Consider the following 14,967-nt stretch of genomic DNA (forward strand, 5'->3'; position numbering starts at 1 on the left):
CCACCTCAAACTCCTGAGTGCTGGGACCACAGGCAGGCACCACCATGCCCAGCTAGTTTTTTTTTTATTTTTTGTAGAGACTGGGTCTCACTGTGTTGCCCAGGCTGGTCATGAACTCCTGGGCTCAAGTCATCCCCCCCCGCGCCTTGGTCTCTGAAAGTGTTGGGATTACGGACATGAGCCACTGTGCCTGGCCAAAACAGAACTTTTTAAAAAATAATTTTGTAGATTGACAAATGTGACTCTTGTAATTGTATTGAACATGAAAAAACCCAGGAATCTTTGATATTAAACATTTTTAAAGGCATCTCAATTGTTGTTGTAATAACACATAAGAGAAGTAGTGGTTTTTTGTTTCAAACCTTTGTGCATATAGCTATTTAATGCCTACATGTATGGCTATTATTTCAGTTTTCTCAGTTATTACGAAGAGATTGGGTTTCATTCATTTGTAAAGTTTCAGCCAGACTGCTTTTCACAAATTGATTTCTCAAAATTGAATGTTAATCTTGACATCCCAGTGCATTTTTGCCCTCAAACAGGCCTTTGAATGAAGCTGCAAACACACATTATCTGGTTGTTAATTGTTTTACAGATGAGAACTGGACTGATGACCAACTGCTTGGTTTTAAACCATGCAATGAAAACCTTATTGCTGGCTGCAATATAATCAATGGGAAATGTGAATGTAACACCATTCGAACCTGCAGCAATCCCTTTGAATTTCCAAGTCAGGATATGTGCCTTTCAGCTTTAAAGAGAATTGAAGGTAAGCATTAATTTTTGTTAACCATCCGGTCGTAAGCCTTACCATTATGTAACTCTGAGTAGTAATAGTATTTGAGCTTGAAAAGGAAAACAGAAGTTTACAGAGAGTGGTAGTTTGTCTCATCCCAACTAAGATGCATAAAGTTTACCAGGTGCTGATGTGATGTGTGTGTTTCCAAGACGCTATGGAATGGCGGTGCTGTAGTGGTGTGAGTGGGGCCCTCTGTGTCAGCCCTCCTAGGCCACCTGTGCATAATGGATGATTTCACAAGCGGTGTGCTTGAGATCAGCATCTGTTGTCTCCAGGTCTATTCTGTTTGATTTACTGTAGGATGATACTCCATGAGGAGAGTCTGCCAATTAGAAATGCGGCTCATCTGGCTTGAAAGAGTTATCTCTTTAGCAGAAATGGGAGAGTTATGCAGTGATGATTGAAGGCTTAGGTTGGTTTTACTGGAGGGCAGGAATCACATAGGGCGTGGAGGGATCATTAGGCACTTCACCTCTGGAGAAAAGTCAGAAATTGCATTCAAGTAACAAGAAAATTATACTGATATGGCCCATAACTTTTGTGCATTCATACATACAACTGAGAAAAAACTTCAAGAAATTGAAAATATGACTCATCACCTCAGTAATCTCCTGTGGAGTACCCAGAGCTTGGTGTCATGGCTCATAGCCAGAATTCAGAAGGAGTAAAGCCTGGGTTTGGGTCTCAGTTCTGCCGCTGAGCAGCATTAAACTCTCGTAGCCCTAGTTTCTTCTTGAGGGAAAAAGATGCTGCAAGAGACATTCTTAAATATACTTCTTATCTCTAAAATGATGTCATTGTAAGATGGAATGCTTGGTAATCTAATACCAAGGATTCTTAAAGTCCAAAAAATCAAGCTTATAAGGGCAGTAAAGCAGGACTGAAGTTTTGGAAATATACTTAGTTTCCAAGTTATATTAAATGGTAAGGAAGAAGAAATTTGCAGTAGCCTACAAAATAACATTTCTCTTTGTATTTACCAGTGCTCCTGAGTCATTAGAAAAGAATAGAGTAGAAAACAATAGAAATAACATTTGCGAATTGCAGAGGATCCTAGAGAACATTTAGTCCAGTCCTTGAACTTGAACATTGGGAAACTGAGCTTCCACGCATTTGATGAGTATCAGTGCTAGTACTAACCACACCAAGTATTTTTCCTGTCACATCATGACTTAAACAATACAATCGGTTACCTAACTCATTTCTGTTGTTCAGTTGCCCTTTGCTCCCCACACCCATAGCCTGCCATAAAAGAGTATTTTGCCAACTTCAGTATGTAAACATTTAGGGTATAGATGATGTGATCACATGTCTCTTTACATAGTTAATAATTTAACTGTGCATACACATTTAAACTCATGTAAAGTCATACAGCAATTTGGAATTATTACTTTTTGCCATTCTTAGGAAACTGTCCTGAATGGTGAATGCCTCACCATTGCTATCATTATCTCTACTCAGGCCCCCTTCCGGGTCATTTAATGCCCTGCTCCTGAACATGCCCTCTTCACTGTCACCTAAGTTGTTTGAGATGCAGCAGATTTTGAATCTAAGGATGATGCTATCACAGGAAGTTTTGTCCCAAAACCCAGTATCTCTTCACATAAAATTAGGACAGTTGCATTTGCAATTAGTTAGGCATGTATGTATGATCTTTGCAATGTGGAGATTAACTTTATTGATTTTTAAAGTGATTCTAAAAAGGGTGTTTGTGAGATCCAGCAGTTCCAATTTTGAGATCATTCCCACAGGAATAATTACTGTATCTGATTGAATTTCTTTACCTGTTATTTTCCAACTTATTATTTCAGATGGCTTCTATGTTATCCAAATGTGGAATTAGTTGAGGTCATTTAAGGTTAATGTATCTTCTACAAACAGTGCTTTGTTATTCAAAATAAAGCACCAGGCAGTATGTGAGATCTTGTGAGAAATCAGGATTAGGGGATTTCCCTTTTCTGAGAAGGAATTTTGAAGGAAAAAGTGTACTTATATTCAGGTATATATTGTATATGAAAGAATTAGTGATAAAATAATACTTAATAAATATTCACGTCATTAATAGTGACAGAGACTTGGAATGCTATAGGACCTCAGTGCCAAGAAACTATGATTTTGAATTGCATGATAAGGTATCATGGAGGGTAGAGTCTAAACAGTTTAGAATAGTGATGATGATGGATTTCAGGAGTGAGGTCAACATAGACGAAAGAAGAAAATGTGGAAGTGGGAATCTGCATGACTTACGTGGAACACACTAGGGAAACTGGTCTGAAAGAGCGGAGTTTTATGTTGGTGTACAATAGGAAATAAAGGTTCGAGGCAGGATAGGACCAGATTATGAAATGTCTTAAACATTGTGCAACAAGCTTAAGCCAGGTAATATGAGCAATCAGAGATCACTGTGGGTTTATGAACAGACAGAATCAGAAAGAAGATGATGAAGTCAACATCAGGCAGACTTTGGTTGTGGTGGAATGCAAAATGAATTAGCAGAGGGAAATAATGGCAGTCAAGAGGCTCATTGGAGAGCTTTTCAGCTGTTTAGATGTGTTACCACAAGAAACTGGACTAGAGTGGCAGCAGGAAAACAGCAAAGAAGAGATGGATATATGCACCATTGTGATGGAAGAACCTACGGTGTCTGCTAGCAGGAAGGGGAAGGATGAAAATTACACAAAATGAAAATTACACAGGTTAGATTCTAGGGTTTCTAACCTGAAATAGTAGAATGATAGTGCAAGTTATAGACGTAGGAAGACTTGAGGAGTCTCGTAATAAAATGGTAATGAAAATAGGGGTAATTGTTTTAGGGGAATGTAGGGTCAAGAAGAGCTTAAGAAAATACAGGAGATACTACAGCATGTTTGGATGATGACCAGAATGATCTAGTAAGAAGGAAAAGCCAATAATGTAAGAAGGGCGATTGCAGGAGCAAAGACTTTGAGGAATAAGGAGAATAAAATTGTTTCTGTTTCTCAGGGGAGTATAAAACAAGGTCATCATCTGACATTGAGATGGAAGAAAGAGTGTGGAAAATCAAAGAGAAAGAGGAAAATGTAAACAGGTATCTTTAAAGGAAAGGACAAATGAATTAACTAGGGAAATGTAGTAGGGTCACCTGCTGGTGCTGACAGCTTACTTGAGGTTAGTGGTTATGCCTTTGAAGAGAGGCCAGCCAGCACATTTGTGTGATTTTCTCTAGTTCTGATGTAGGTGTGCAGTGTAGGTAAGAGAGGTAGCAGGTTGGGTATTTTCCGGACCATTCTGATAGAAAGAGAGAGAGGGAGTCATGGGGATTGAGAATTATATAAGAGAGCTTTATAGTGATTGACCATGTAACCTATACTGAGAAGGAGACATAATCAGGGAGTCAGTAATATGGAGAATAGAGGGGAGGTTCTAGTGGGATTGAAGAATTACTGGAGTGAGATAGCTAAGGAAGTAAGTAGAAATGAATACTTGAAGACAAAGTTATTATTGGTTGTAATGAGGGTTAGAAGTTACCATGGATGATGTAGTTGATTGAAGAGGGGTGAAGAACATCACTAGGGGTGGGAGGTCAGGTAGGTGAGTCAGGATGAAGTGCCTCTACCAATGATGAAGATGCCAAGGAATAGTAGCAGGGAAGAGATATGGAGCCAGAAGTTTTGCAGGTAAATGCCACACCTCTGTGTGGCTGGTGATGTCTAATTGCATATGCTTCAAGTGGACAAAGTTTTATTTTTTAAAGGGGAAAAGGAAGAATGATCTGAAAGTAGCAGTGAGAACAAAGAGGATACCTATGCCCCTGCCCGGATTTATGGAATGTGGGAGATAAAGCCATTCCCATTTGAGAAGACTTCAAGGGAAAAAGAGTAGTCAGATACTACCTAGGTTTCAGTTTACGCAAGAAGGTGAAGGGAACATCCAGAGGGAAAAGAATAAGGGCAGAAAGGATTTTGTTGATAAGCTCTAGAAGGCACAGAATGGGATTTGGGAGGGAGGCTTGTGCAGGGCATGGGTGATTTTGCAAAGCCAAGAGGGGGTAAGATGCAATGATGATGATGGATGACCTGGCGAATTTAGACTTGCTCCCGAATCTCTTACAGGAAGGTGAATAGTCTAGTTAAAGCCTCATTTTAGGGACTGTTCTTTGAGTAGTTTATAGTATTAAGGTGTGCAGTGGTGGGCATAGGGCAAGAAGAATTGTATTCTTGGCAGAGCATAATGAGAAAACATGGGTCTCCATTTCTGTGTTTTTGGTGGTTATGCTGAAAATGAATTTGAAATGTTGCTATAACATTTTTAAAAATGTGTGGAAGTTATTGCAGGGCATTTCAATATTATAGACTTATGGAGAATGCGGGAAATTTCTGGGCATTGAAAAAGTTCCTGTGTATTACTTATGTTTGTTTAAAAGGAGTTGGTCCTGGATTTTACTCAGTTTTCTAAAATACTTGGAACATATCGCCATAAAATCAGTTTGTCAAAAATATAAAGGAAATAGGATACTGGGTAACAGTCAGCCATGGCTTTGTGCAGAAGAGTTTGTCAGAGTGATCTGTATTTTCTAAGGAAGAAGTCTGATAAAGGGAATGACCTGCAAGTCATCCCACCTTGATCTTAACAAAATTTATACTTCTGTGCCTTACTACCTATTCATCAGTGATTTGGTATATGTTAGACTGAGCACCACAAAAGTGAAATAAGTACACCATGGGCACATCAGTTTGATGCAGTAGTAAAAGCAGTGCCAGCCTCTATAGTGCCAGCCTCTGCAGCTGCCACAGGGGTGTTCTAGGGGTCTCTCTGGGCTCAGTGATCATAAGTAATGTCAGTACCAAAGGTTTCCATGATGCAGTGAATAAGTTGAACTTTTAAGTTTGCCTATAATTCCAAGTTAGGTACATAGCTTTTTAAAAAATTATTGTAATTCAGTGATCACAATTCAAGAACTAATCAGAAATATGAAACCATGCCACATTCGGTTAAGAATATAAAACACACTGGAAATCATTCATGTGTTCATTTCATCCAGCAAGTATTTATGAAATGCCAGATACGTACGCGGCACTGTCGCAGTTGCTGAGGATGCAGCTCTCATGGAGCTTAATTCCAAAGGGGGACTTTGACTGAAGTCCTGCCACCGGAACTGTAGCATGGAGACACTTTCAGCTCTAGCAAGAAACCTGCTGCTATCCCCTAAGTACCGGGAAGACAGAGGCTCCCAGCTCTGTGCCCACCCACATTTTTATACAGGGCTGAAGGTCCATGGAGACCCTGGGAGTCATGCACTAAGGGTGTCTCCTAGGTTTCTCAAACTTGAGAGAACCTGATGGTCACACAGGCAATAAATACATAAATAAACAAGAAAATAGCATATGGTATGATAAAAGCTTTGGAAAACAATAACCAGTATGCTGTGATAGAGAATTACTTGGAAATTTCCTTTATTCAGGGGTGTCGGGGGCATATTCTATGAAGGAAGGGCAGTTCAAACTGAAATCTCAATGCCCAAAGGAGTTTGCCTTATAATGACCTGAGGAGAGAGAATTCCATATGGATGGCACAGCAACTGCAAAAGCTCTAAGGAGAGAACAAGCTTGGTGTGTTGAAGGACTAGCAAGAAGAAACAGTGCGACCAGAACGGAGGGAGGGAAGAAGGGAAGGCCAGACCACCTGAGCCCTTGTAGATGATGGTGAGGTGTATGGATTTTGTGATGAGTACACAGGAAAGCCATTAAAGGACTGTGAGCAAAGGTTTGACGTGATTTGTCTTTTAAAAGATGAATATGGTGTGGAAAAGGAGACTGGTTGGGGTAGGGAGATGCAAGAGTGTGAACAGAGCTGGCTGGTAGGGGTTCTTTCAGTAGTTCATGTAAGAGAGAATGGGGACTCATACCGGAGAGTTGGAGATGAAGAGAAATAAGTGGATTCGAGGTATCATTGGAAATAGAATTAGCAGAAGTTGTTGATACCGATGTTGAGGGAAAGAGAAATCAAACAGTACTCTTAGATGTGGAGTTGAAGCAAATTGTAGTGCCCTTTACTATTGGGAGGAGCAGATTTAGGAAGGACTCAAGAGTTTTGTTTTGGGCAAATTATATTTGACATCCACATAGAGCTATTAGTCACAAGGAATTTTTAAATGTAATTCAGTAACTCATTAAGTAGAATTCATACATACATACTCTATAGTGTATAATTACAAAGAGATATCCATGAGAAAAGCCGGATCTCTCCACAAAAAGGTATAACCTCATTGGGAGTTTGTATAGAAAAGTAAAAATAACCTACTTTGCAGTGATTTATCACCAAGCAGAAACTGGCTGAAGGGGTGTCTGTGTTATCCATAAAATGTGTTTTCATAATTGCTGCATCACACATCACATTGGTTAGACTGATGTAGAATATGTGGAACCTAGTCCTGCTTGCACAATGAACATTTTGCAAAAGGAGGAAGACACTTAGGGCTTTAGATAATTCTCCTTTGTTTTAACTGAAAACATTTGGAGAATGTTGAATGGTTTATCCTTTTTGGCTGTTGTGAATTATTTTCTCTAACTATAGAGAAAAAAATGGGCAATCAAAAATTGGCATACTATACATCATTGTTTTATATTGAGTGGACAAATAAAAACTGTGCCGCATTCATAAGATGGATAAATCAAGGAAGGTTTTGTGAAGGAACTAGGAATTGAGTCCAACTCTGAGAAATTTGTTGATTGGCTCAACAGAAGGGAAGGAGAGTTTAAGAGCAGCCTTGGATAGAAAAGAGAGGACAGACAGGTACAGATAGGAAGATATTAAGGAGGTGGAGTCAGTGGGCTTCAGTGGCTGATTGACTTTAGGGGATGAAGAAAGGGAAGACTTCCAGATTTGGGGAGGATGATTATCAAGATGAATGCTGGAGAGGAGGTAGTCAGGATAGATTTTGGGAAGATGATGATCAGGATATATTGTGGTGTCATTTATTAGAATGTGAAATACAAGGAGAGCAGCTTTGTGGGAGGTTGCATGAGGTAGATACTCGATTTGTTTGGTTATATTTGAGGTATCTATGGAGAATAAAGGGGAGGATGAGGGTTACAGGTCTGGAACTCAGGGAGAGATCTGAGCTGGAGATAAGGATTTATGAGTCACCCTCTGAGGGAGATTGTGGTGTCTAATGACTTTTGAGTAATAAATGATGTGAGGAGTATGACCTTTTTTAGGAAGATTAATGTGACAGTAATATGCATAATGGAGGGAAAAAGTGACTGGCAGTGTTAACACATCAAGAGTGAGATAAAAGGACGCCGTGCAGTGAAGCTGGTGCAGGAAGTGACTCCTCTGAGGACTGCTACTGTTAGCCAAGTGAAAGTCTAAAACACAATTGCCAGCGCCCATGATATTCAGATGTATAAAATGGAATATATTATTTTAATTAATTGTTCATTGATTGGTTGACTAATTTGTACTCCCTTGTTCAAAAAAGCCTTTAAAAGTATTTGACTGTAGTAGAGCTGGTCAGATCCACACCTGGGATTAGAGCTAGTTTAGAGTAGAAGCACTGAAATGATTAAGTAATTGGATAGAGAGGTCAAGAAACAGGATTATAGTCATAGACTCTTTCAGTCCAGAAGGTACTCAGCGTTCTCTACAAGTACCTTCTGAGGCTGCCACTTTCGTTTTAGAGCTGCTTTAATTGTTGATTCATTCATGCATTTATTCATGTATTCATTCAAAAAGAATGTATTGAGCACATGCCATGTGCCACTACTCCTCAGATTCACCAGTGCAAATTGACTTTGCTTTTACCTGAGGACTATTTTCTAAAGGACCTAAATTGCAATGCATTTTCGATACACTATGGGAGCCTGCTATGTTTTTTTGTTTTTATATTTTGATTTTATATAGTATGGCTATGTTCTCTGAAATGAAACTGATTTTTACACAAAGACTTCTGTTTTATAGCCTTTTTTTCTTTTCGTTTTTAAAAGCCTAGATAACAGTTGCCTCAGATCATTAACTTAATTATCCTGTACTCTAAATTTACTAGTTCAGTGCTACCTAAGGAAATGGTAATATCATGAGTTTCGTATTCCATTTTTAGTTTTTTACATTTCACTTATTTCACATTTTTGTTTCTTTACACAAGTAAAGTGTACGTGCTAAATTTTTTTCTCGATTGTTACCTTGTCGTTGGTCTAGTACAACCCTGTGCTGTGTGTGGCCTAATAAAATGTTGTAAATCTTATGTCATCTGTAATGTTTGTCAGTAAACAAATCTTTAGTATTTAGAAAGAAATACTATACCATATTTTTATTTATATAACTTTTTTTTCTCGAAAGCATTTCGGTTTTTTTTTAATGTGCGTGGGGTAAAATGCTCACACAAAACACACAAGTGAATGTGATCTAGTGGAGCTGGGAGTATTAGCATTCATGCCGCCTTTGAGATAGTGCACCAGAATTTACTCTTAACGTTCCTGCCACTGGAACCACTTCATGGAGACACTTTTCAGTTGTAGCAAGAAACCTGCTGCCATTGCATAAGTACAGGGAAGATAGAGGCTCCCAGCTCTGCCCCTACCCACATTCCCATACGGAGCTGAAGGTCCATGGGAAGCCTGGGCATCATGCACTGAGGGTGTCTCCTAGGTTTCTCAAACTTGTGAGAGCTTGATGGTCACACAGAGAGCTTACTTAACTAGGACTAAACTAGGGCTAGGGAATTCTGCATTTCCAGCAAGCCCCAGGAGAAGCTGTTACTGCCCATTTTCACCACAGTTTGAGTAGAAAAGTTATAGAATGTTTATGTAAATCAACTTCGCTGCACAGAGAAATGGATTTGTTGTGCTGGTTTCAGAGAACATCGTATCTTCAAGTAGTCACTGGACCTAATTTTGATTTCCATTACTTCTTTCATTGTTTTTTAGAAAAGCATGTCTTATACATTGCTTTGCTTCAAATGTTAATGGTAATGGTTTCATTATGCAATTAAATTTTTTTTTCTCAAGTAAATGTTAAAAATGAAATATTTCATATTATACAGGACCACATGAGAAGAGACAAAACAAATCCTGGGACTCAGATGCCGAAAAAATAATTTGCTTTTAATAGAGTTGATCCTTTACATAGGTTTACCCATTTGGTCTTTGCTAAACTTTACAAATATATCTAAAACTTTATGTCTATGGATTTTTTTTGGCAATTAAATTGATATCCTATATGACATTAAATGCCATTATTTCAAAATATTTCCTAATATGTTATTGACTGTAGTAGAAATAATCATTAATTCACAGAATCACATACACTAAAAATTTAATTATATGTTCTCCAAAAATATAATTGCTGTTTACTATAAGACTATTATATAGCAGAGTTAAACTAATAAGACAGTTGTTACAAATGATCACCACTGTAATTGTTCCATTGGAGGGAGGATGGAAATGGGTGGGTTGTGTACATTTTATAAGGTTTATGAAGTTTAAGGGAAAGGATTTTGGGGAAAGCTGTTGGCCTTTCCAAACGGCTGTTAATATACTCATTGATAGTAGAATATATGACCTTAGATGGCACTTGGGAAGCTAAAGGAAAAATCAGCTGGGACCTTGATGATAATGAGGTCCCTGACCCACCCGGAAGGTGAGGTTAAATGTGTTTTCCTTTGGTCAAGGGAAGGGAATTCCAGATCCTTTGCTCATGTCAGGAAGAGCCTTTTTGGGGGCCAGGACTTAGTGTTTTAAACTTGATAAGTCTTATTAGTATAACTATGCTAATATTTGACCCCCCCCCAAAAAAAAAAACAAAGGAAACCTCTCAAACTCTGATTCTTACTTATCCTGAAACCAAGCATTCTGTATTGCAAGGACCATGCCTTCTTTGCTTCAGGACTTTCATGTGTACAGATTCCTAAATTTTAAGTTACTCAGCTGCTTCATTAACTTACTTATGATAGATTCGTTTTTTTTTTTTTTTTTTTTTTTGGGGACGGAGTCTCGCTCTGTCGCCCAGGCTGGAGTGCAGTGGCCGGATCTCAGCTCACTGCAAGCTCCGCCTCCCGGGTTCACGCCATTCTCCTGCCTCAGCCTCCCGGGTAGCTGGGACTACAGGCGCCGCCACTTCGCCTGGCTAGTTTTTTGTAGTTTTTAGTAGAGACGGGGTTTCACCGTGTTAGCCAGGGTGGTCTCGATCTCCTGACCTCCTGATCCGCCCGTCTCGGCCTCCCAAAGTGCTGGGATTACAGACTTGAGCCACCGCGCCCGGCCGATAGATTCTAGTTTTCTTAGGCTAGTTACATCTTTCAGCATGTGATACTATGCTTGTGAATGTATTGCTTTAGCTCATATAAATTGTGTAAAAAGTTTATTTTAGGGGAATCCAGTTAACACTGCTTATCAAGTTTAGAAAAACTAAGTCCTGGTCCCCACAAAGGTTTTTCCTGACATGAGCACAGGATCTGGAATTCCCTTCCCTTGACCAAAGGAAAACACATTTAACCTCACCTTCCGGGTGGGTCAGGGACCTCATTATCATTAAGGTCCCAGCTGATTTTTCCTTTAGCTTCCCAAGTGCCATCAACGGTACTTGTTTATAAGGTAGTAAGACCGTTATGCAACTTTAAATCTTATCCCACTCTGTTTGTAAAGACACAAATTGACAATATTCTTTATCTTTTCTTTTTTGGAGCATATATACATAAGCACATGCACATACACATATTCGTGTGTATGTTTATGTATATCTGTAAACGTAGACATATAAAGTGACTTTAAAATGTAAGTACATGTGTTTCATTTTAAATTCTAGCAATGTCATTGGGAAAGAAAGTGTAGACAAAGTGACATATTTTTGTAAGTAGTATACTTTTATTTCCATTGACAGTTAAATCAATGTTTAAAACTTTTTTGTTATAGATACAAATTTTGGGAAGAATTGTCCTTATAAACATGTTTTATTTTTTTTTTTTGAGACGGAGTCTTGCTCTGTCGCCCAGGCTAGAGTGCAGTGGCCGGATCTCAGCTCACCGCAACCTCTGCCTCCTGGGTTCACGCCATTCTCCTGCCTCAGCCTCCCGAGTGGCTGGGACCACAGGCGCCCACCACCTCGCCCGGCTAATTTTTTGTATTTTTAGTAGAGACGGGGTTTCACCGTGTTAGCCAGGAGGGTCTCGATCTCCTGACCTCGTGATCCGCCCGTCTCGGCCTCCCAAAGTGCTGGGATTACAGGCTTGAGCCACCGCGCCCGGCCCCAGAAACATGTTTTAAATCTTTGTTTTGATGTCTTGATAACTGGTACCAGGAAAATAAAAAGGGTTACCAAAAGGCAGAAACCAGTTTCAAATTATCTGGGAAATAAAAACAGGAAACTCAGGGAACTTGGCCTGAGACCAGTTGGAGAGGAGCAGTTGTTGATTGAATAATTATACCTGCATTTTAACTGTTGGAAGTCATACAGTGACCTTCTGGTTGTTGTGATTTCTTTGCCCATCAAAAAAAAAAAAAAAAAAAAAAAGTCATGCTTAAATATTTTATATCCAGTTACCAACAGGAGTGTGAGTGTAAAGGAGCCTTTTTATTCCTACACATTAGGTTACAAAAAGGATTGGTACAAAAAACAAATTTTCCAGTTGACATTTAGAGTGATACTTTCTATACAGTCATCTGTAAACAGCATAATAATTTCTATACCTCTCATTCATGGATTTTTTTTCACCTTTTTCTTTGCTTTAACTCTTAACTCTGAGCTTCGAAGCCATCTCTTCTGTCCAAAGATGTGCCTAGTTGAAGCACTTTTCTGTCCTCTTGCCATACCTAATCCCAGGTTGGTTAAAGGCACACCGAAAGTTGTAGGTGAGCAGGTGTTGCTACATCTGGGCTTTATTTCAGGATTAACTAGAATGTACTTACTATATGTTTTTAAAAGAGACTTATTGTTAATATTACAAGGACAAAACAACCTGACACTGAGCCAGATAAATGGTGTTCTCGAGGGCCATGCCTAAAACTCCACCTACCCGGGATGCTTAAAAAATGGTGGTCTAATGACTGACCTTAGCAGGGTGTCATGTTCACTGCTGGGTAGCCCTGAGCACTCCCACGCGTGTTTGTGGTTTCTGACTTGGCTGTAGGTGACCTCTCTGTTTTTCCCAGGGCTCGGCATGTGCTCTGTAACACAGAGCTGCTGAGTTGCTGCTTTGTCCAGCTGTGTCCGGCTAAGCCCTGGCCCCCACAAAGGTTTTTCCTGACATGAGAAAGGATCTGGAATCCCAGCCCAGGAGGCCTTCTGAGCTGCTGGCAAAGGCTGCTGTGAGTGGAGACCCCTCCCCATGGCAGGGCTCCCTTCCCTCTAAGGGGAGCTGGAGCTGTCCCTTCTGTGTCCACAGGGGTTCTCCGCCTCCTGCAGAGCAGAGCTGCAGCCCCAAGCTTGTCTCCATCAACCAGAGGGTTTGCATAAGCAGGAGCTGTCAGGCAATTAAAACCTCGTTAGTTAGTGTAATTAGTATTCCAAGACTACGATCTGGGATTGTGGACAACTCAACCAAGCTGCACAGTTTATGTCCTGCTTATGAAAAAAAAAAAAAAGTCTATGCAGTCTGTGCAAGGGAAGTTCAAGAAAGAATTTGGGAGCATAACCACTTTAGCATAAACTCACAGACAGTCAAAAAGTGATCATTTCAAATGTTCTTATAATTTTATCACTATAGGTAAGGAACCTCTATTAGACACTGTGTTTTTTTGTACTCACCTGTCTTGCCAGTGTTATATATTTACTAGTATCTTGATTAAGAGATAGTCAGAGAGAAAAAAAGCTCCTTTAAATAAAGAGGGTTTCAATTAAAAAAGAAAAAGAAAAAGAAATCTTTGCTAATGGGAGGAAGCAGGGCTGAACGCGTACCACCATACGTAAAAATATGCCTGTAAGCAAAGCTCTACTTTCCTCCAGTTCTTGTTGAAGGTTAATAAAGCTAACCTGACATGAAAATTGTAAAGGTTGCCAAATTTGTCTTTTTCCATCTGTGCCCTCCCTATTCTATTCTTTTAGTTTTTTTCCACCTCAGAAGCCCAGCATCATTTTTCTCTCGTTTCTACCAGTAACTATAATCTAGGAAAAAATTTAAATTGTTTACCCTTTTTGATCGGTTGTACCCCAGAGTGTTACCTCTGCCAGCATCCCCACATTTTAATCCTAATTGTGAAATTCCTATTGAATTCAATCCAGAAGGAAGGAGCAGGGATTTCTATTATCAATGATACACCTTCCTGACTGAGCCCTGCTCACTTGGGGAGGATGGTCCTGGGGCTGGTCCACTGCATGGGGTCATTTGAGATGAATATGGAAAGGACCTCGCCCTAAGAAGTCTAGTGGGAGAGATCAGATACACAAGGTGTTATAATGAGGGTAGAGCAGCCATACCCAGTCTGAATAGTGTTATGCCAGGTAGACATTCTGGAAGACATTGATAAATAAGAATCAGAGCTAACTTTAATCAGTTTAAAAGCTACTTTGTGATTTATAGACACGTTTACTTCTAGAATCGGCACTTCTTTGTTCTTTGTGAAATCTATAACTTTCTCAAGAAAGGTATTTAAGAGCACTAAAATATTTGAGTTTTTTTAAAGAAACGTTCTAATAATATAATTTGACTTATTCCCTAGTTCATATTGACCTTCACTAAGCATACTGTTCTGGGGCATTTGAATAATTTGTTTCAAAACCTATGAGACCATTCTTTTAATGGTGCATATGCTCTAAGATAAGAATAATGGATTCCTATTGGTTGATGATATGTGCAAAGGTAGGGATATATTCTTATAGTGTGCCTTCCTGCTTTTGATTCGTGGTTTCTCTTGCTAAGTGTTTTCTGCATCAGGAGGAGGTGACAGCAGAAAGTGGTGCCTGTAAAGTTGGAAGAGGGAAGGAATTGACATGAATTAACGTCTGTGTGAGTTTTTAAGGAGCTGGAATGTCCCTCTAAATCGAGGATGTGTTTTTTTTTTGTTTGTTTCTGGTTGACAACTTCCTAGTTTTCCTACACTTCATTATTCTTTTCTCTGTCACTGGGATTTTTTTTTTTTCAATTTCCCGAAAAGCAAATGAAGTGCTTTTTCCTTATCAGTGGCCTTTCTTTTCCTGTTCCAATAACAAAAGAACAATACAGGAATTTAATAATGTTAAAAAATTGCTGTGTCTTTTTC

General features: G+C 39.3%; 1 protein-coding gene across 4 annotated transcripts in view; it reads left to right on the forward strand.

Annotated features, from left to right (window-relative positions):
- The window catches only part of CRIM1 (cysteine rich transmembrane BMP regulator 1), a 197,775-nt gene that overhangs the window by 40,035 nt on the left and 142,773 nt on the right, over positions 1–14,967 (forward strand). For 3 of the 4 annotated variants that reach the window (XM_023216356.2, XM_023216358.2, XM_023216359.2), the window contains exon 2: positions 596–769. The exons of the other annotated variant lie outside the window; for it this stretch is intronic. In XM_023216356.2, coding sequence (XP_023072124.1) covers positions 596–769 — 174 coding nt within the window. The remainder of the gene's footprint in view (positions 1–595; positions 770–14,967) is intronic. 4 annotated transcript variants of the gene reach the window in all.

This window comes from Piliocolobus tephrosceles, chromosome 15 (genome assembly GCF_002776525.5).
Source record: "Piliocolobus tephrosceles isolate RC106 chromosome 15, ASM277652v3, whole genome shotgun sequence".
Classification (NCBI taxonomy): domain Eukaryota; kingdom Metazoa; phylum Chordata; class Mammalia; order Primates; family Cercopithecidae; genus Piliocolobus; species Piliocolobus tephrosceles.